Raw genomic sequence first — 22,756 nt, 5'->3', positions numbered from 1 at the left:
ACCTGCATGAATAAACTTTCTGAATCCTTTATCATCTGCAACTGAAAATAGTTGTGGATGATTACTATACCTTTCTAATGTGACGTTGTTGTCCCTGGCTCTCTTTCTCTCCCTCCCGCTCTGTTCCTGTGCTACTGAGTGTAACTACCGCCCCTCCCCCCTCTTCCCAGCGTAAAGCACTGAATGAGGGTGGGGGAGGTTCAATTTGCCATGTTGCAATGAGCTTAGCTTCTGTCTTGCTAGCTTGCGCTGCGCTCAGTGGATCTACGCTCGACAGTGCAGCCTAGGCAGAGTAGATCCACGCAGATCCACTGAGCTCTCAACACAGACAGCATCGTCAGAAGAAAAGTTGATAAAATAAATGAAAGATTTTGTATTGTTCGATACATATGCATACCGAACCAAAAGCACTGTATTGAACGGTTCAATATCGATACGAGTATCGTTGCACCCCTAGAGATCATATACAGAAATGAAACAGTGTTTGTTTTTCATCTGCAAAGAAAACTTCAACCTTGGTCACATCAAGCTGCTCTTTCATAAGAACCCGTTGTTAAGAAGTTTTTCAGTGTGTGATATATTTTTCCTGTTTATCATTAAATCCATCAACCCATGTTTCCCAATTTATTACCTGTTTCTGTAAAAAAAAAAAAAAACCTCATCCCCAGTGTTATTAGGGATTGAGGCACACATGCCTCACCAAACATCACACACACTCCTTTGTGCCATTTGCTTTGCCCTATCCAGATGTTTGTCATCAAGGACAGTGAATATGTCTGAACCTGCAGGTAAATTAATACCATAAACATATACTAACACTGATGTTAGTGCTTCTCGAGTTTTAGAGTGCTTCTCGCTGGGTCTCTGAAGACTTCTGATCAGCACAGAGTCTCAGTCAGGAGATTCCACCCTTGGGATGATTTCTTACAGCAATACTCTGGCTGCTGCACCTGTATCTCTTTACTTGGAGGAAAAACTTCTAACCATTTGGAAAACATATCAACCAACATCAATCCACATTCTCCTTTCAGTTCAGTGAAGTTTACTTATAGGTCATCAAAACCTTATCTGAACATGAACCCCCTGTAGAGGTTTAATACCTGTACATGAACTGTTAATCCCACAAATCACAGTAAAAAAGCATGGACAAAATCATCATGAAAAAACTCATGGAAAACATAGAAAGCATTGCTTCATGTTAAACCTGGAATGCCTCCTTTTGACACATGGTCTCTCCCATGAGTCAACTCATCAGAACTAGGAGAATAACAAAAGAAAAGGTTAGGTTAGATCATTTCTCAGACAACATCAGGGGTTCTCCTCCGGAGTAACTTCGTTCTAGCCCTGTAAACCTGTGTTAGAGAATAAAATTAATATTATTAATATTAATGTCATGTTAAGTGGGTCTAACTCTTGGCTCCGCCTGGAGTCATCCACACCACAATTACCTAGAAACCAAAATCGGTGAGTAAATACAAACTTCACACTTGCAAACAACTGTAGGGTCATAGGAGTAATAAGGTATCCAACACCACAGACACAAGTGTGCCATGTGTAATTATTTATTTCCCCAAATAATTAAAAACACTACTGTTGCCATAATTTACCCAAATCATGAATCATCCCATGTGTTTAATCAAAACTACTGTAACCAGTGACTTTTCTTAAGTAATGTCACTCACTTGTTTTTCACACTATGAGCTGAACAGTGATATGATAATGAGCCCAACACTAAGATGTTCTGTAATCACTACACAACCTGCTTCATTTCACTCACGTCTGTCTGTGTCTGTGTCGAATCCTCCACAAAGACCCTCAGAGAAAAAAAAAAAAAATAGCAGCGGAGCGTCCGGAGGTCAGGTCTGAATCAACAGATTCCAGAGGTACTGCTGTAAATCATGTGGTCGACCCTCCGTTTCTGTGAAAGGAGTGATACTGATTTTAACATAGTATGTGTTTCACATTGAATACACATTTTCCCACTGTACAGTGTGTTACTATAACCAACAAGCAGCCAGTAAAAACAGTTTCCTTCACACAAAATCAGTAACACAGAAAAGTGGCAGCTAAAGGGTTAAGTCTGCAAGGCCCGCCCACAATCATGTGGACCTACAGTCTCCCCTCCTCTGGTCTCTGTCATCCTCCTGCTCCTGCAAAAACAAGCAAACAAAAAACACATACATCCACATTTTTTCACTGTTTGGGATGGATTAGGCATTAGAAGTGACTGATCCTAAAATAGTTACCGTCTTCTTAATTTCAAGTCAGTTCACAACTTAGTCCACATCATCAGTCCAGCAACAGTCCAGTCACATGCATTCATACCAATCACATGCATTTGTACCAATCATTGCTGATAGTGGAAAACCGTGCACTAATTTAATATCCACTAACAGCAATATTACATCATTCCAAAAATAAAAACAATTCTTATTGCTTTTGAAATGGATTGAATCGCTACAATCCTTTTAAACACAGGACTTACCATCTAATATGGTCAGCATCCTAGGTAGATGTACTTCTCCTAAGCCATTGTAATCTGGAGAAGCTCACCTTGTATTTGCCCTCAGTAAAGTATTTTATAGCGCTTTTACTCCCAATCTTGCAGGCCTGTTTTTAAATCATCAACACACAAAATATCACCCCCAGAGGGATGATACCTGGCAGGTTTTTTCCTAAGTGCACTGTTACAAAAAAAAAACAAAAAAACATATTAGGCCTTGTTCAAGAAATGTCTAAATATATATAAAAAATAAACCTGTGTTTCTCTTACAAAAAGAAAACAACCCTAACCTAACTTGGCAAAATCAGCCTGGTACTTTCAACCCTCTGCTACATCTTATTCACTTGTTTTAGAATCAGAATCAGAAAGGGTTTTATTGCCAAATGTTGAGCAGGTTTACAACATTAGGAAATTGCTGCGGTACTTAGTGCAAACATATGTGCAAACATATAGGTTCCTAGAAACTTTCTAGGAACCTGCACCCAATAATTGCAGCTGTAAGGAAGCGAGGCTTTCCCTGTCGGTCTGATTGAAAATCCTCCCAAATCAAACAGCTCACTGTTGCAGATCCTTTGCAGTGCCTCTCTTGGTTCTTTTAAAAATTCCTGCATGTGTGAGTCGCTGAAGCACACCCCACGGTTCCCCCTTTTTGAAAACAACGGTGGGACTGAGGCAATTTTACCTCAGGATGGCCAGTCACCGCGTGCCTGTGATTCAGCGAAGCTCACCGGAGGAACTCTGCCAACAACGCCAAATTGTTGTGGAAAATTTAACAATAACCTGCAACACACCCAGTGAGCTTGATTTGAAGTGGGTTTAATAAACACATTGCAATGTGGAGAGAGCATCCCAGTGAAACACCAGGACCATCTCTGAATTGTGGCCACCGCCCTTACATCTTATATACAGAGACACAGACAAAGAACATTCCACAAACTTTTACACGTTGGCACCTCTCACTGGGGGGCTATACGTTCTCCGTCACAGAGAGAATTATGACCTTGTTTTCTGCTTGGCCGTCACCCAAGGATTTACATCCCTGATAAGCAGGAGTCCCACTATCTGTTTAACGTCTCCCATTACAATGGCCTCACTGTGTTAACATTCCACATGCAACTGGTGACAGGAGTGCTCTTACTATAGTAAAGTGAGAAAGTGATATTACTATAACTAATGTGATATGATTAAATATGTGATTAACACATGAGAAAAGAAATCTGCCACCACATACTGTAAGCGATCGGCGTGAGTAACGGGCAGAACAATTACATTCTCTTCCACTAATTACATAGGTTGCCAACTGCCAGAAAAACAGAAGAAGATGAAGAAGAAATTACATTATAGTCATGCTGTGAGACGACGCAGCGCGTAATAGCAATAGATAAATATTTGAAAAGAAAAAGTAGTCAATCTGATCTCGGTCCTGGAGAAAATTCAGACCCAGATGAAGGCCCTAGCATTAGTAGTGATCAGAAGAAAGCAAAATAGGTACACTGGAGACAAACCGAGCAAATTCCGCTATACCTGGTGTGCAGGGAAAAATTATAAATATGCTTTTTGTAACATTTTGTTTGGTGTGCTGTGTGATTTTTCTAATGTGGAATATACTCAATATAATACTCTATATTTGTCTGATAATTACAGATGCATTACTTTTTTTTAATGGTCAGTGTGATTACTTTAATCATTGATTTGAAAAAAATCACTTGAACAGTTCTTTGGAGGCGATACTGAGTAAAAAAGTGTGTTTGTTTGAACAGGAGTTTTGTATTCAGACCACAGACCCAAGAAATCAAGGAAAGAGGTGGAAATCAGAGCACAGGAATTGATTTCTTCATCACACAGGAGAGTAGGGATGCACCGATACCGGTATCGGGTATCGGCCTCGATACCACATTTTCTAAAGTACTCGTACTCGTTAAAAGTCCCCCGATACCGAGGACCGATACCACGGTCTGAGACCTGTCTATGTTTGAGCGGCATGTAAGGGGTTAATCACAGGCACCGAGTGCCCGCCCCCAGGCCCCGGCTGCAACTCAGAGCTGGGAGAAGGCGAGGCAAGACAAGTCAGCCGTGTGGAACTATTTCAAAGTGAATGAAGACGCGAAAACAAAGGCGGACTGCAAATTGTGCTCAGCGAAATTGTCCAGAGGAGGCTCAAAAGGTAGCGCATTTAACACAAGTAATTTAATCAAGCACCTAAAATCCCAACACGACAACGAGTACAAAGAGTTTACCCACACTTATTTGCCCATGCTTATTAGCACAGAGGAGCATAGCTGATGCTATAGCAGTGGGACGGAAAATAGTTGAGCATTTTAAACATTCCGCCTTAGCCTACTCCCGCCTCGAGGACATTCAGGGACAGCTCAACCAGCCAATAAAGAGACTGCAGCAGGACGTACAGACGCGCTGGAACAGCATGTATTACATGCTCCAGTCCCTCATTGAGCAAAACCGAGTGCTGGGCATGTATGTGTCCGAGCACGAACTCCCTGACTATCTCACCACTCACCAATGGCCTCTTATGGAGACGACTGTTGCCATCCTCGCCCCCTTTGAGAAACTAACTAAAAAAGTGAGCTGCTACAACACACTAGCCTCTGATGTCATCCCAGCTGTGACTGTGCTAGTGAGACTTCTAAACAGAGAAACAGATGTGGACCACGGCGTCAAGACAATGAAAGCAACCTTACTGGCAGCTGTCAAGAAGCGCTTCAGTGACGTCGAGACCAACCTACTGTACTTCATCTCCACCATACTCGACCCAAGGTAAAGTCTGTGTGTTATAGGTATTCAATGAGTATAGCTACAGTACTAAATGTAAGATTATTTTACATCTGAAATATTATATATTTGTAACTAAAATACACAAATACAAATGTATGCTATATATATATAATATAAAATACATTTCCCTTATTATTACCAGAAAGTCAAATGGCTGGCATTTGTCACAGTGATTTAGGGGAAACTAAAATCAGTCCCATTTTTCCACATATTAATACATTTATGAATTTTGTGCAGGTATAAAGATGGCTTCTTCTCCAACAACACTGCTCCAGAAGCCAAGCTGCACCTGAAGCAGGAGCTGCAGATGATGTCCAGAGCTGAGGCAGAGGGGAGTCGGGCAGAAGCTGCAGAACCTCCTGCTAAACTGTTCCTCAAGGCCCAGGCCAGCACTAGCAGCAGTCTGGACACTGTATTTGATGAAATCGCTAAGGAGCAGCACAGCCGCTGGCAGCAGGTGCTGCCATTGAGCTTGACACATACCTCGGAGAGGCCCCAAGCCCTCGTGAAGACAGTCTTCTGAAGTACTGGGGTGTCAACAAGCCCCATGTAGCAGTGTGGAAAGTGAAAGGCTTTTTAGCTCAGTATCACACATTATAGATGAAAACAGAAACAGTCTGACTGCTGATAATGCAGAAAAGCTACTTTTCTTAAAAATACCCTGCCACTCACTTTTTCTCTCCATTAAGTGAGTCATCTTAGACTTGATGTTAATACCTACCTCAGTTGCACTGACTGCCACAGTTCTATGTCGGTGGATGTTGTTAGTTTATTCAAATATTGTGCACTAAATGGCAAAGATGTTTATTAATGCCCCTTGTGTTGTCCAAAGGTGTGTGGTGCTGTGCGGCAGAGTTTACAATAAACTGAAAAAAATACTTGAGTTGCACTGTCACTGTTTAATTTTTTTTTCATAATTATTTATTCTGTAATAATAGAACATGCTTTTCATTTTAAATAAATGTTCTTAATTCCAAACCAGTCCCTTGTTTTGTTTTGTTTTTTGTTAAATTATAGAACTAAAGCTGTTACCTGTTAATTTAAATCATGTTTTTATTAAGTACTCGGTATTGGTATCGGCGAGTACTGAAATGCAAGTACTCATACTCGTTTCCAAAAAAGTGGTATCGGTGCATCCCTACAGGAGAGTTATCTTCTTGGATACGCAGGTATGATGAATGAAGTATTGTGATTAGACTGACAGTTTCTACCGTTTACTGTAGTACAGTGGAACCCCAACTTACGAAATTAATTCGTTCCAGAGGGTCTTTCGTAAGTCGAAATTTTCGTAAGTCGAAGCACCTTTTTCCATCGCCTTTTGAGTGAGGCGATGCTGGCTGAAGACGAAGTTCTTGGTGGAGGAGGAGGTGGCGGAGGTTGAAGAAAGCATACGTATGCATGCATACATACGTACATGTACATGTACATAACATTATGGAATTTAATTTATTTTGATTTTCTATTTTATCTATTTTGTTACACGGGGATTACCACGGGCAGAAATATTGCAGTTAAGTGCCTTCGTAACTTGAATTTTTCGTTAAATGGGGTCTTTGTAAGCCGGGGTTCCACTATATTTTCTTTTTGCTGTCAGAATGCAAGTTGGTCACAAACTGTCTGTAATGTTAACGCAGTCGGGCACAGGTTTAGCTCAGTTGGATGAGCATGTAGTCATATATCGCATGGCGGAGAGCGGCCAGCCCAGGTTTTTTTTTTTTTTTAACTGAATTTCCATCTAGGATTAATACAGTTTGTCTGATTCTGATTGCTGGGAACCCAAATAAAACAATAAGAGGCTCTAATGTAAGCATCCTGTTAATGTTGGTGGCGTCAGTTACACAATGGACTCAAAGCCAGCAGATCACGGGCAGGAATGCATTTCTGACACCACTTCATAAGAAGATGGGCGAAACTTCAGTATCTTCGATGTACTATTGATGTATGATTTTTTTATTACTATTAATGAAGGATACTCACCACCGAGCTAACATTGTTAGCTGGCGTTAGTTCATAGACTGCAGACTGTTAGGCCATTTCTCAATGTTCAATGTAAGAGAATACGTTAGTCTCATTGAGTAACTTAATGGAATACGTTACAAACTACATTTTGGGGCATGTATTCTGTTATCTGTAGTGGAAGTCTACACCAAGTCTGTATGGTTTACCGAAAATACATAAACAGGGTGCACCTTTAAGACCGATTGTCTGCATGATCAACTCTGTCACCTATAACATCTCCAAGTTTCTGGCTTCGATCCTCAACCCGCTGGTGGGCAGCTCTGAACACCACATCCAGAAAACCCTCGATTTTGTTGAGAAGGTGAGAGATGTCATTATGTAGACAGATGAAACCATGGTCTTGTACGACGTTACATCTCTCTTCACTTGCATCCCAGTCACGGAGGCGTTGGAGGTAGTCCGTAAGAGATTACAGGATGACACCAACCTCAGCAACAGGACCACTCTCAGCATCGACCAAGTGTGTTTGCTTTTGGAGCTGTGTCTTCATTCTACCTACTTCACATACAAGGGTCAGTTCCACAGGCAGAAACATGGGTGTGCCATGGGCTCCCCAGTTTCACCCATTGTGGCCAATTTGTACATGGAAGAAGTGGAAAAGAGGGCTTTGCTATCCTACCCTGGAACACTACCAAGCCATTGGTTCAGATATGTGGATGACACCTGGGTGAAAATCAAATCTCAGGATGTACCACATTTCACGGATCACATTAACTCGGTGGACCGACACATCAAATTCACCAGGGAGGATATGAAAAGTGGCAGGTTAGCCTTCTTAGACTGTGAGATTTCCATCAGTAATGGGGGACATCTAAAAGCTGATGTGTACCGTAAACCTACACATACGGATCAGTATCTAAGGTTTGACTCTCATCATCTACTGGAGCAGAGCGAACACCATCCCCACTGACACAGCAGCCAGGGAGGCAGAAGAACAGCACATCAAGAAGGCCCTGAGTAAATGTGGTTATCCCAGCTGGACTTTTGTCAAAGCGAGAAAGGCACCTAAAGAAAGCTCCAGCCGACAAGGACAACCACTGCCCAAGCGAAAACCTGTAGTGATCCCATTTGTGTCAGGAGTATCAGAGCAGTTGAGATGCATTTTTTCTAAACACCAGGTCTCTGTGGCTTTTAAACCCCAAAACACGCTGCGCCAAAAATTGGTCCACCCCAAGGATCGGGTCCCCCGTCACGAACAGAGTAACATAGTGTACGCTGTTAAGTGCCAGGAGGATTGCCAGGATTTATACATCGGGGAAACCAAACAACCTCTGGCGAAGCGGATGGCACAACACAGAAGAGCTACCTTGTCAGGCCAGGACTCTGCAGTCTATTTACACCTACAGGCAAGTGGACACTCTTTCAATGATGAGGATGTACACATCCTGGACAGGGAGGAACGCTGGTTTGAGCGCGGAGTCAAGGAGGCCATTTACGTGAAAAGGGAAAGACCATCTCTGAATTGAGGAGTGGGTCTAAAGGTACATCTTTTGCCATCTTACAATGCTGTGATTGCAGCCATTCCCCAACTCTCTGTGAATGGTACTCATGGCCATTGATCAGTGGTCTTTGATCAGTGGGTTTTGGTCAGTGGTTGTTGATCAATGGTCATGAGAATTTGCATAATTATGATTAAGGAACTGACCATTGTTCCTTCAGTGGGCTGGTTTCAGTCATTATGCAAATGCACTGCTTATAAGATTTGGGGAAACCTGCAGTCAGCTGAGACTGAAGAAGTCACTTGGATGAGTGACGAAACATTTCTCCCACAAAACGCTACGTCCAGATGAACAGAATCAACTTTTGGAGATGTAGTGGAATACATTTTAAAAGTAACCTTCCCAACACTGGGGATTTATTGTTTGATGTTGGTTTAGTGATCATATTTATTCTTTTCTACAAATAAAGCATGTTTGTACTCCCTGTATAATTTCTCTACAGTCTCTTTAGATCGCTGCCTTCCTGTTTACAGTGTGCCATGTTGTAATTGTGGTTCAAGACTGGTTCACTGATTTGAACCTTTACAGGTAAGTACTTTAGGTCTGCGATGGACCCGTACTCTAAGATGGTTGTGATTATAATTTTAAAGCCCCATACTCTCAAAGGAATGCTGAGCATTTCATGCTGTATCTTAAAAGGATATTTGTTTTTGCTTTTTCATAAGCTCAGCAATGTGGTTCTTTTAGTCGGTCTGACATTTTAAACAGGCAAATCCAGACCTGTTTAAAATGTCAGACTCCATGCCCATCTAACATGTACTGACATTTATTACTTTTAGTACACCACAATCCATTTGGAATCAGTTCATGACTCATTTTCTTCACACAGCATTATAAAAAAAACCCCAATCTGAGCAACTCTGGCTATGTGATTAAAAACCTTTTCCCTGTGCATAGCATTCTTGCCTAATGCTGAAAAAAGCAGGTTTTTAAAAAGCAGGTTTTCACTAACTTTGTACATAGCTTAAAATTATATCTCTGTAGCAGAAAGCTACAGTTTTAATCAGCACAAATATTGATATGAATATGTATTGTTTTTGCTTCCGTTGGTGAAAATGATCTAATTCTCACTAGTATTGATTCTTGTGACACAAATTGATTCCACAGCTGAAGTTATATTATGGTGTCACCTTTATGGACAGGTTTCTTCGGACTGCTGAGATGCTGAAACCTTCCACACCGTCTGCAAGCCACAACAGCACTGGCTTATTTTTATTCTTTTCTACAAATAAAGCATGTTTGTACTCTCTGTATAATTCCTCTACAGTCTCTTCAGATCGCTGCCTTCCTGTTTACAGTGTGTCATGTTGTAATTGTGGTTCAAGACTGGTTCACTGATTTGAACCTTTACAGGTAAGTACTTTAGGTTTGCGATGGACCTGTGCTCTCAAGATGGTTGTGATTATAATTTTGAAGCCCAATACTCTCAAAGGAATGCTGAACATTTCATGCTATATCTTAAAGGGATATTTGTTTTTGCTTTTTCATAAGCTCAGCAATGTTGTTCTTTCAGCCAGTCTGACATTTTAAACAGGCAAATCCAGACCTGTTTAAAATGTCAGACTCCATGCCCATCTAACATGTGCTGACATGTATTACCTTTTGTACGCCACAATCCATTTGGATCAGTTCATGACTCATTTTCTTCACACAGCATAAAAAAACAATCTGAGCAACTCTGGCTATGTGATTAAAAACCTTTTCCCTGTGCATAGCATTCTTGCCTTATGCTGAAAATATTGCCATTAAAAGCAGGTTTTCACTAACTTTGTACATAGCTTACAATGATATCTCTGTAGTAGAAAGCTACAGTTTTAATCAGCACAAATATTGATATGATTATGTATTGTTTTGGCTTCCTTTGGTGAAAAATCAATGTCAGATTACCAAACAATGTTTTTTACCAGGGTTATCGCCAAGTAGCATCTCACATTGGCACAGCAGGAAAATGGCAGATTCTGTATATTTACATATGTAAATATCCAAGCAAATTTTACCTGTACTCTTTCCACTCAGCAAAATGATCTAATTCTCATTATTATTGCTTCTTGTGACACAAATTGATTCCACAGCTGAAGTTATAATATGGTGTCACCTTTATGGACAGGTTTCTTCAGACTGCTGAGATGCTGAAACCTTCCACACCATCTGCAAGCCACGACAGCACCGGCTCATCAGGCAGTGATGACGGAGCAGAGTATTATCCATATATAGGTGGCTGTTTAATGCTGACGCGCTATATTTGACACACAAACCAAATTTAAGCATGTCAAAGTTTAAATTTCTTTCTCCCCCAGTTTTTCTCCAGAAAAAAGCCAGACTGGATGATTTCTGCCCAAGAAATCTGAAGAACATGCATATGGTGGTTGACAAATTAATGGCTCATTCTCACCTCAAATACATAGGTGCAAAACTACAACAAATTTATGTTTATGTTTTATGTGTAAGTAGCAATGAATGCCAGTAAGGGATCTGGTAGAAGAAAATGAATATGATACAGTGGTAAAAAAAAAAAAAAAAAAGTAAGTAAATGCTAAGAAATTATCTACATTTACAGTACTGTGCAAATCTTGAGTCACCCATCAAAACATGAAAAATAAAAACATAAATGGAAATGCAGTAGTGATGCGCAAATCATGAACGAATCGTCCAATTAGGGCTGGGCGATATGATATGAAATCTAATATCGTGTCATTTTTAAGCTATATCACAATACACAATATATATCGCGATATGTTTAAATAACCACCAAAAACACGTTATTTTCCACCATACAGTGCCTAAAATTAGTCATTTAAATTGACCATTCAATATGTTTTTTCTGCAAAAAATCTGAATGAATTGAAATGCACAGAAATCAATTATTTTTCAAGAATAATTAAATAGATTCAACATCTTTCTTCAACAGAACTGCAGAAATGGTACCTTCCCAAAGGAAAAAGTAGTATAGCTTACTAGGGTATATTAGACTTAATAGTTACTATATACAGTAATGGACTTCTATACATTTTACATCAGATTAAAACTTTGGGTGTAAGATTCAGATAATTATTTATTAAACGCTAGATATTTTAAATGAGAATAAGAAAGAAAAGTATGTCTTTGTGCCCCTTTTTCCTGTTAATGCCCTATCGGACCCCCTGGCTAAACTTTGCTAGATCCGCCCCTGCACAGTTACCAGCCGTCAGCTACTTAGAAAAAGATCGTGGTGTACAAAGTAATATTAAATAAATTCTAACAACAGCTTATCAAACTTAAACGTGCTGCTGTTGTTCAGCCGCTGGTTTCCTCTTTCTGGCACGAAGTGGGCCAAAAACAAACAAGAGAGACGGACTCGCAAAAGAAAAGCCGATCAGCTGATCATTGATCAGTTTCACGATTGAAGTAGCAGCAGGAGAGGGAGGCTCTCTTTGGAATGCTTTACAAACATTCAGAGATGAACTTACACACACTTGCTTTACATCTCTCTGGGATAACTTCCTCGGAGATAAAATGCCGGTTTGGTAGTGAGGCTACAAATACTCAACCAGACCACCGTGGTGCATACTGCTCGGTTATGAGCCAAGTTACGCCGTGTCGCAAGTTTTGTGAGATGCTTGTTTGATATTTAATGGATTGGATTATATTTTTTATTTCTCTCCGATATCCGATCCAGTAATTTAGGTCAGTATCGGACCGATACGTAATATCGGATCGGTCCATCTCTAGACTAAACCCCAATTCAACCACACCCAGAACTGATCCGGAATTAAAACAGTAGAACAACAGTTCAAAATCAGGACTACTTTAGGACTTAACCAACAAAGAACCAAAATCAAAACTAGATGACAGTAGCACTGAAAATCATCATAGATCTGCACTACACTGACAACACCTCTTTATTGTGGTAACATGAGATTGCATCTTCGAATTTTGCAAACCTATCAATGACATTTTCAGGGTCAACATTATCCAAGTACTCCTTTTCAGTAGATAATATGGCCAAATCATTCAGCCTCTCTTGTCCCACGGTTCTCCTTAGCCACATGTGGAGACGACGCAAGGCACTAAAAGAGCGCTCACAGCTGCAGCTACTGACAGGAATGGTTAGTGCAATTCTAAAGATGACCTTCAGAGTTGGGAACATGTCCTTGTCAAGCAAGTGGAAGGCAGTAGTGATGTCGCAAATGTCCTCTTTTTCCATTTTTCTTTTCATGAATTTTTTTGCCACAACAAGTTCTTCAGGCTTTATCGTCACATGGTAGTGTGCTGCAATGGGTTTTAAGGCATCTTTGGAAAGGAATGTTGGGGAGGATGGATTGCATGATGCCCTCCATTATTTTCTGTCCTGCCCCATCTGTCTGCTAGCTCCTGCAACATTCGGTCCAAACAAGGAAAAAATATCTCGCACCTAAACTCTGCTGAGCTTGCGAGATTTGGTGTTGCACCACAGCTGGACTCAAGTACAAATCCTTCGAGTCTTTTCTGTTTGTGTCGTCCTCCCTGAGGAATCTGGATGTTGTAGCTTCCACAAATGTCCATGGCCTTCTCAAATATTTCCTCAGCAGCAGCCTCTGTCCGCAGTTTACTTAGTGTATCAACTACCAACATCTTGTACTCCACAGCTTTGCCCATGTCTAGCCTTTCTCCCTGCAGGCGCAGGCCTTCAGTGGTGCCAAGCAGCTGTGAGAACATGATTAACATGTACACATTCTTGGGGTTTGACAGCTTGGACAAGATCCCTTTAGCAATAGGAGTATGTGTGGCCTCGAGAGTTGCTAAAACTGCAGAAATGTTTTTGAGAAGGGCTTTGACGGAATTTACTTGGCAGGCCCATCTTGTGTTAGAGAGCTGAACAAGCTCAGATGCAAACAGTCCAAGGTCCTTTTGCAGTTCCTTAAAACTTTGTGTGGTTTACCAGGGAGGTGTTAAAAAATGTGTAGACATTTTCCAAAAGTCCAAAGAAGTCAGAAGCAGCTGGAATAGCCTTGCATGTATGGCAAAGGACAAGGTTGAGGTCATGTGCATAGCAGTGCACATATACTGCTTCAGGGTGTCTCTGTCTAAAACGGGCCTGCACACCACCCACAGCACCACTCATGACAGATGCCCCATCATAGGATTGAGCAACACAAAGTAAGTCACTGAGCGTGTGATACTGCAAAAGCCCCTTAATAGTGTCTGTAATGCACTGTGCATCAAACCTTTCTAGTTTCCGTAGACCAAGAAAACATTCTTTGACATGGCCTTTACATGACACAAAACGTACACACACTGCAAGCTGTTCCGTGTGCCCATCTCTAGCCTCATCAGCCATAACAGAGTACATCTTAGCTTCCTTCATCTCTTTAACTATATTTCCAGTTATTTCATGTGAAATACTGGTTATCATCTCATTTTGTGAAAAATGAGACAGATAGGTAGTATGTGAGACAGGACTGTAATTTTTCAAAAATGGATCAAATGTTTTCAGCAGCTTCATGCACTAAAGAAAGTTCCCTTGATTATGACTGGTGGATTCCTGCTCATCGTGGCCACGGAATGGTATTCCTTGTTTTCCAAGGAAACTTGTTACAGCTAAGATCCTGTGGAGATTCTGTCGTCTCTCTGAAATCTCTGCTGCACTTGCTGATCTAAGTTGCTCAACAACGTCACCTTGGTGTTTTGTGGTCTTAAAGCTGTGCCAGCAGATCATAGAAGACGAATGGCTGGAACTCTTTTCGTGCTCCCTAAAGGCATTTAAAGCCCTCTTCCAATTGCAGAACCCTGAATGACTGAGGCCACCTTTTTTTTAAAGTATTCTGTTTCCCAAAAATGCGACATGAAAAACAGAAAGCCAAGTTCCTCACAGCAGAATACTCCAGCCATGTAAACTGTTCAAACCAACTCTTATTGAATGCCCTCTGCTGGCCTCCAATCTGTGGGAGGACATTTTGTCTTGGACCACTTTCTAGAGTTCCTAAATCATCTCCTGCTGCTCCTTCCAGTAAACCTCCTTCAGCTGTCCTTAATGATCCACCTGCTGCTTCCTGCTGTGATGCTGTTGTGTTTTGGTTTTCTCTTGCTTTCCTGATTTCCCCTGACCTCTCTGAATGATCAGAAAGAGAATCATTACTAATTAATGATCCCTCTGTATTTGTCTTTGTGAGTTACACATTTGTGCCATATTATTTTTAATTCTACCAAAGTACTTTATTTAGATTCAGAAAAGTTTATATAAGTAATTAGCCTTGTTGTGCAAATAAGTCTGCATAACTTAATAAATATAGAATTTGAAAAATAACAAACCTAAAAAGATACACTAGGTACTAGATACATGTTCTGATGTTTTGGCAAACAACCATTTGACATGTCTGTCTCACCTGGTTCTTGTTCCATTTCTCTTCTGTCCTCATTCTCCTCTCCATCTCCCTCTCTCTCCCTCTTTGTGCTGACAATCAAACTAAACACCAACATCATCAAATATACAGTTGAAACCAGATATTTACATGCTCTTCAGATAAAAACACAAACACTTATTTAAGGTAAAACCTCAAATTAGACTAAATGTTAAATTTTTTTTAGATTGATAAATATAAAAAACACATTTGTTAAATTTAAGAGTAAAGAGAGAACTTGTCTGTATTTCTTAATTGCAAATGACACCCAAATTGCATTAAGAATTGAGCCACACTTATGGAGCTCCACAATTCTTTTCCTGGTGTTTTGGTTGCCATCTCTTGATTTTCCCATTTCAAAGAAACAGGCTCTGTGTTTTGCCTTATATGCATCCACAGGTGTGCCACCAATTTACTCACATGGACTCTACGAACCTATCAGAAGCTTCTTAAGCTCAGAATGGAATGTCTGGAGTTTTCTTATTAATTAACAATAAACTTAGTGTATATGTACTCCTAAATTTGATTAAAGTGATAAAAATAGACAGCTCTGTCTCTCTTTATTCTGACATTTAACTAATTCAAAAGATATATCAATATTTATTTATCTAAAACAAAAGTTTACTCTAAGATGATGTTTAACAGTAAAAATGTTTTTATGTTTTCTCCCCAAAGTGTATGTAAATATCTGGTTACAACTGTGAATATACTGTTGTGTATTGAAATTCCTCTTGTTTTGAATATAAATATACTGAACAACATACAAAGCTTAACATATAAAATAACATCTACCAGAGTTTTTTCTTTGAAAGAACCCTCTAATGTCCATTCTTATATTTCAGTACATAACTGAAACCGATTTAGTCGGGGAGGGTAACAACTGAAAAGATGAAATAAACACACATGTAAGCTAAGACTCTAAAAAAACAGCATTGTTGTTGTTCGGCTTTTCATTTCGCCATTTGTTGATTCACTTGAAGAACAAGTAACGTAATATGGGTCAAGTGATCAGTTTGACATCAATCTTTTTTGATACACCGTCATATTTACATTATTTGTACAGTACGAATGATTTGCTTTTGGTACCTGGTCAAACTTCAGGTCTCCTCTGTCTGCCTGGCTCCGTTTCTCCAACAGGCAGCAGATCCCCCCGCCCCCTCGCTCAGTCGCTTAGTGCCTGAGCTCGGATCATACCAATATTAGGGGGGATTTACGCACAGTCGTAAATTCCCACAGTGTGCACTATGTGCTTCGAATATTGTGTGTAGTTTTTGTTTTATAAAATTGTCAGCCAGGCATCTAACTATGAAAAAATTACACTCCAAAAGACCCCGTGTTGTTTGTGACAAAACATCTCTAATAAAAATGCAAGAATAGTTTTTAAATTCAAGTCATTCTTGACTGTGTTTCAGTTTTGATGCACTGATAGTTGAAAATACAGATTTCTGTCTTTTTATTACCTTTTTAAAAAGATTAGGGGAAATATGCTAGTGAATAATATACCACTGAAAACTGGTGTGTCTGGTTTTTATTGACATATGCTGTAAGCTGAATGCATGTGGCAATAACGGTTACATCAGTTTGTGTGGTGGTCGGTAACTTTCATTTCTCATGAATCACAGTCAGTTTTGTTTTTCATTCAGTGCAAGAAATGAAGCTGTCTTCAAGAACTACCACACAGAGTGATTACATGGTTAAAGCATACTCTGCTGACATTTGAAACAGTCACTGGTCATCAAAGACAAAACAAACATTTTACGTCTGTTCTTAAAGAAAATGATTTGCAGCCTAAAATATTTTAGCAATAGAATGAAACAACTTCACAGAATATTCCATTAAATATATGATACAAAAATCCATAAAGCAATTTAATAACACTAAAATTTCAAACAAATACACAAAATTAAAACTAAAACAACACATTTTCAAACTAGTTTTAATAGAATCCCATCAGGACTAAAACAAAAATGCAACATAGATGTTATTCTTATTTAACAGTGGAGATTTCTAACTAATACCAATTTAATTAATTAGACTCAAAAACATTGAGTTATAGGTTCTTTGATGTCTTTGCCCAGTTGGTTATTTCACTTTGCAAACAAAAGAAGAAAAGCTACATGGAACACAGAGGTCATATTATAACCTTTAAGAAGCAAAATACAGATGTGTTATGATGTTCACATGAAGAATTCTGCAGATTGCAATTCTGTAGTAGATTAGTGATGTTGGTACAGTATATTTGCACAGCAGGTTTGTATCTGGATTTTAAGTCATTAAAAGCTAGTCAATCATTCAAGGTAACCAAACCATATTCAAAGTATGAAAAGTTTCATTGTTGGACTAGCCTTCTCTTTGAAATAAAGACATGTTTGAACTATGCTTCCATATTACCAGCTATAATGAGATATCAGAAGCATCTCTAAAAAGAAATCTAAAAATCTCATTGACGTCAATATGTTCTTGCTTACTGTGCAGAAAGATGGGGAGGATAATTTGACCGAAGTAGGTTAAAAACAATTTTTTTCTTCTAATAAGGTAAAACTTCTGAGGCCTGGTGTGTGACAAGTAGTGAGTGATATGAGTGATATGTTTTATTGATTAGCATTCAAATATCTCAGTGAAGACAGAACAAAGATTTACCACAAAGCAAGAAAGCATGAGACAAGGCTAATCAAAAGGTATTGGCTGAAGCATTTGCTTATTACGCCAACCCTTTTAACAAAAGATCTTTTAGCATGCAGCTCCTGTACACAGGGCTCGAAGCAAATAATAAAATTCAATTCAATTCAATTTCATTTATATAGCGCCAAATCACAACAAATGTCGCCTCAAGGCGCTTCATAGATACAGAGAAAAGCCCAACAATCATATGACCCCCTATGAGCAAGCACTTTGGCGACAGTGGGAAGGAAAAACTCCCTTTTAACAGGAAGAAACCTCCAGCAGAACCAGGCTCAGGGAGGGGCGGCCATCTGCTGCGACCGGTTGGGGTGAGAGAAGGCAAACAAAGCAAAAACAAAACAAACAAACAAACAAACAAGAAAAAACAAAAAAACAAAAAACTTTCCACCTTAGTAAGTAACTACATCAAAGCAAAAGAATCAAGAGGTTTTTTTGTTTTTTGTTTTTGTTTTTTTTTGCTCTTTTCATTCTTGATATATATATTTTTCTAATACTCTATTTTTAAACATATTTTTAAACAAGGAAAATGAACTACACCTTTTTAAATCACTGTCATAACTATTCCACAGGTTAACTCCTCTAACAGAAACACATCTCTGCTTTATATTTGTCCTTATCTTGTTTTTTTTAAAGAAATCTGTTCCCCTTAAGTCATATTGACTCTCTCTGACTTTGAACAGCTTCTGAGTACTGGGGCAAAGCAAGTTATTTTGTGCTTTATACATTATCTGTGCCATTTTATATTCAACTAAATCATAAAATTTCAGGGTATTCAGATTAATAAACAAAATGTTAGTTGGTTCTATATAGTTTGATTGGTTTATAATTCTTATAGCTCTTTTTTGCAACTTGAAAATAGGAAGAGTGTTCGTTTTATATGCATTACCCCATATCTCCAGACAGTAAGTCATATATGGAAGCAACAGAGTACAATAGAGTGTGTATAATGATTTTTTGTTCAGGACATGCTTTGTTTTATAGAGAATAGCAATGGTTTTTGACATTTTTGTTTTCACATGGTTTATATGAGACTTCCAACTCAGCTTATCATCAATTATCACTCCAAGAAATTTATTTTCGTACACTCTTTCAATTTCAATTCCATTAACCCTGATTTTAGATACATTTTTCATTTGTCTAGTGCCAAAAATAATCAATTTTGTTTTCTTTATATTTAATGATAACTTATTTACATCAAACCAGTTTTTTAATATATTTAACTCCTTTTCCGCTGTAGTCAGAAGCTGTTCTAGGTTTTTACCTGAGCAATACAGAGTGGTATCATCAGCAAACAATACACATTTTAACAGTTTGGAAATGCTACATATGTCATTTATGTATAATATAAATAATTTAGGGCCCAGCACAGAGCCCTGAGGAACACCACAAGTTACCTTCAACTGCTTAGATTTTACATTATTGAATTCGACATATTGATATCTGTCATCCAGGTAACTTTTCATCCACTTGTATGCTAACCCTCTTATGCCATATCTCTCTAGTTTATTCATTAATATAGAATGATCAATCGTATCAAACGCCTTTTTTAAGTCTATAAAAACACCAACAGTATATTCCTTATTATCTATAGCATTAGATATCCCTTCTACAAGTTCCATCACTGCCATCGAAGTGGACCTTTTCACTCTAAAGCCATATTGGTTATCACTTAGGAGATTATGCTTCTCAATATATTTATCAAGTCTATTAACAAATAACTTTTCTAAAATTTTTGAGAACTGTGGGAGCAGTGATATTGGCCTATAATTGGTAAACTGACTTCTCTCTCCGTTTTTATGGATTGGAATAACTTTTGCTATTTTCATTTGTGAGGGAAATACACCAGTTTGAAAGGACAGATTACAAATGTATGCGAAAGGTTGCACTATATATTCTATAATACTTTTAACTAATATCATGTCAATACCAAAACAGTCAGTGGACTTTTTATTTTTAAATGTCTTCACAATGTTAATTATTTCTCTATGAGTTACAGCACCAATAAACATGGAGGACACATTCTGAGTAATATGTTTATTTAGGTCGTTATTATTTCTTGACTCTGGAATTTCTTTTGCTAAATTAAAGCCAACATTTACAAAGAAATCATTAAATTAATTTGCAATGTCTTTAGTTTTATCAAGCACAATATCTTTATCTTTTTTAAAATAATCTGGATAATTCTTATTTTTTGAGCCCTTTTTGATTATACTATTTAATATCCTCCATGTTTCTTGTGTGTTACTTCTACTTTGCTCCAATAATTTGTGGTAATATTCTTTCTTACTTGTTCTTATAATATTTACTAATCTATTTTTATATAACTTGTACTTTATTTCAGCATCTTTTGTCCTCTGTTTTATGAATCTCTTATATAGATTATTTTTCTTTTTACATGCATCTTCTATCCCCTTTGTGATCCATGGCTTATTTGATCTGTGATGCTTTCTAGTGATTTTCATTAAAGGACAATGTTTTTCATATAGTGAAATTACAGTTGATAAGAATGCATCATATGCACTATTTGAATCTTCATTTGCAAAAACCTCATTCCAATTGTGTTCCTTTAAGTCCACCTGGAGGGCAGCAATGGCTCTTGTTGTTCTAAGTCGTATCATATCAAATATTTGATTCTTTTGTTTAGTTTTAATCCCAAAATAATTTTGAAAAATTGCAAAAACAGGAAGATGATCGCTTATATCAGTTACAAGAAGTCCACCTACTATTTCATGGTCAATTTTATTTGTGAATATATTATCTATCAATGTAGCTGTATCAATTGTTATTCTACTTGGTTTTATAATTACAGGGAAAAGGGAGTTACTATACATTGTATTTATGAAATCTGTTGTTTTCTGATGTCCATTTGGGTTTAGCAAATCTATATTAAAATCACCACAAATTATTTGCACTTTTTTATCATTTAGGTTGCTAAACATAGCAGCAAGTTTTTCATTGAATGTCTCAAGGCATGAACCTGGTGTCCTATAGATGCAACTTATAATTATATTGTTAGCTTTTTCAACATGGATTTCAATAGTGACACATTCCAATACGTTATCTATGGTGCTTGACATACATTCAATCAGACTACATTTCAAAACTTTATCTACATATAAGGCAACACCGCCTCCTTTTTTATTCACCCTGTTCATTGTAAATAATTCGTATCCTTCCAGTCCCATTTCACTAATTTTCTCATTATCGAGCCATGTTTCTGATATTGCAATTATATTAAACTTTTTTAACTTACTTAAACATTCTGTAATTTTAGAAAATTTTTATACAGGCTTCTACTATTGAAATGTATGACCGACAATGCATTTGCCATTTTAATATTCATATTGAATTGGTCATCTGTATAGTACTCACAAGTATTATTGGTGTTATTGTAGAAGTGGGTATCTGGGTCAATGTTACTTTCAGGGTCATGCATGTTGTGCTCTGCATAGTTAAACGTTTTTGAAGTTCGTTTTCTCAGCGTGTGTGGCAAAATAACCACCTTGACAGTCCTTTTCATAATCAAATTCTTCCTCTTCAATATCTCTGAATGGAAACGTATAATCTGTGTCCAAACTTGTCATTTATGTGTTTTTGTTTTTGTTGTTGTTTTTTGAGCCGTAAGGCCAGAAACACTTTCCATACCCATTGTTCATTATCCAATCGTCACTTTTCCAATAGATTCCAGAGCAGATTCCTGATTATTTATATTGCTCTAAGTCTTTGAGTTCTCTTATCATCACAACTTTCGCTTCTTCGGGATTGCCATTTAGTCTTATCATTACTCATTACATGTAAATAAATATTTGCATGTTGTTTAGGGTCAGGAACATACCCACTGTTCTCTCTGCTCCCCGGCTGTAGAGGACACCCGACCTTTTCCACCATGGTTTCAAAACTCCGCAGCCAAATACTGGCCATGCCGCTGTCAGCTGTTACACACTATTCTCACTGAGAAAAACTGGTAAACATCATATCAGTACTATTTATACACAAACGAATAATTATTTTATTTTTATTCCAGTATTTAAAAAGTGTAGGTAGCTAATCTGAGGGGAAAAAGCAAGATAACCAAGTATAATTAAGGAAATACATCCTGCGCTCAGGATAAGAATCAATTTTACATTTTAAACTGGTTTGCTCAATAAAGCCATCATAAATATCATTATTTTTGAACTCCCATAGAAACAGTTTCTAATCCCTGTGGAAGAAATGCCGAATTTCTATTAGAGACGAAGGGGTGTCTCTGTTCCCCTTTACTTTCAGTGACACAACATGCTGGGGTTTTTTTACAACAGGAAATGAGCGGTGGTTGTTTGTTGTGAAATAGTTTTCTCAGGTATGGTGCAACCTGCTGCATGTACCTACAAGCGCAACACATTCAGAGTGTTGAAAAATATTTCTTTCTGTGGGATATCAGGTTTTTTTTTTCAACATGCTTAAAACAATATCAGTTGAAAATGAAATACTACAGTGAAAAGAAACATATATTTCCATGCCATATAAAGAAAGTAAACATGTTAATAAGTAAGGTTGGTGCAGAAATGCATACAATTTGGATTTTTTTTCTTCTTTGTACTATGTCACCATAATTTTGTGAAATCTTGAGACATTATTGGGATGTTATTGAAGTTTATCCCTCTGTTTCCTGTGTTAACTTTATTTGTTTTCACAGGTTTCACTATGCAGCTCGTATCTGGGATGGTGTGAAAAAGTCCTCGGCCCTCTCTGAATACAGTCGTCTGCTCTGCTGACACGTGTTGAACTGCTGTTATGTACAGTTTTATTTCACTGATCAGATCACACAAAGACAAATGAAGTGCAGCCTACATGCTGAATGGGATGTTTGAAATAAGATTTAACATTTTTTTCCTCTTGTATCAAGATACTTTATTTATTCTTTTTTG

The 22,756-nt window shown here is 38.1% G+C and overlaps 1 protein-coding gene and 2 pseudogenes across 2 annotated transcripts; 2 read left to right on the top strand and 1 right to left on the bottom strand.

Moving 5' to 3' along the window:
• Positions 1 to 772: 772 nt before the first annotated feature.
• Positions 773 to 22,725, top strand: LOC146508058 (nonsense-mediated mRNA decay factor SMG9-like; annotated as a pseudogene). Its single transcript, XR_014876946.1, has 8 exons — positions 773 to 788; positions 4,239 to 4,459; positions 9,263 to 9,339; positions 9,979 to 10,164; positions 10,919 to 11,025; positions 11,109 to 11,276; positions 21,653 to 21,813; positions 22,525 to 22,725. The product of XR_014876946.1 is annotated as a nonsense-mediated mRNA decay factor SMG9-like (transcript).
• Positions 4,460 to 6,119, top strand: LOC146508060 (zinc finger BED domain-containing protein 4-like). The gene is made up of 2 exons (XM_085177523.1): positions 4,460 to 5,275; positions 5,531 to 6,119. The coding sequence occupies exons 1-2, from the start codon at positions 4,926 to 4,928 to the stop codon at positions 5,814 to 5,816; spliced, it is 636 nt and encodes a 211-aa protein (XP_085033649.1). The 5' UTR covers positions 4,460 to 4,925; the 3' UTR covers positions 5,817 to 6,119.
• On the bottom strand, positions 8,988 to 16,507 carry LOC146508059 (zinc finger MYM-type protein 1-like; annotated as a pseudogene).
• Positions 22,726 to 22,756: the final 31 nt, after the last annotated feature.

This window comes from Neolamprologus multifasciatus, chromosome 11 (genome assembly GCF_963576455.1).
Source record: "Neolamprologus multifasciatus chromosome 11, fNeoMul1.2, whole genome shotgun sequence".
Taxonomy (NCBI): Eukaryota; Metazoa; Chordata; class Actinopteri; order Cichliformes; family Cichlidae; genus Neolamprologus; species Neolamprologus multifasciatus.
The sequence above is the reverse complement of the archived record's forward strand: the minus strand, read 5'-3'. Positions and strand labels throughout refer to the sequence as shown.

Excerpts from the sequence above, each read along its gene's own strand:
- LOC146508060 (XM_085177523.1), top strand. The coding sequence starts at position 4,926 with ATGTATTACATGCTCCAGTCCCTCATTGAGCAAAACCGAGTGCTGGGC. Across the intron at positions 5,276-5,530 it reads TCCACCATACTCGACCCAAG|GTATAAAGATGGCTTCTTCT; the intron begins GTAAAGTCTGTG and ends AATTTTGTGCAG.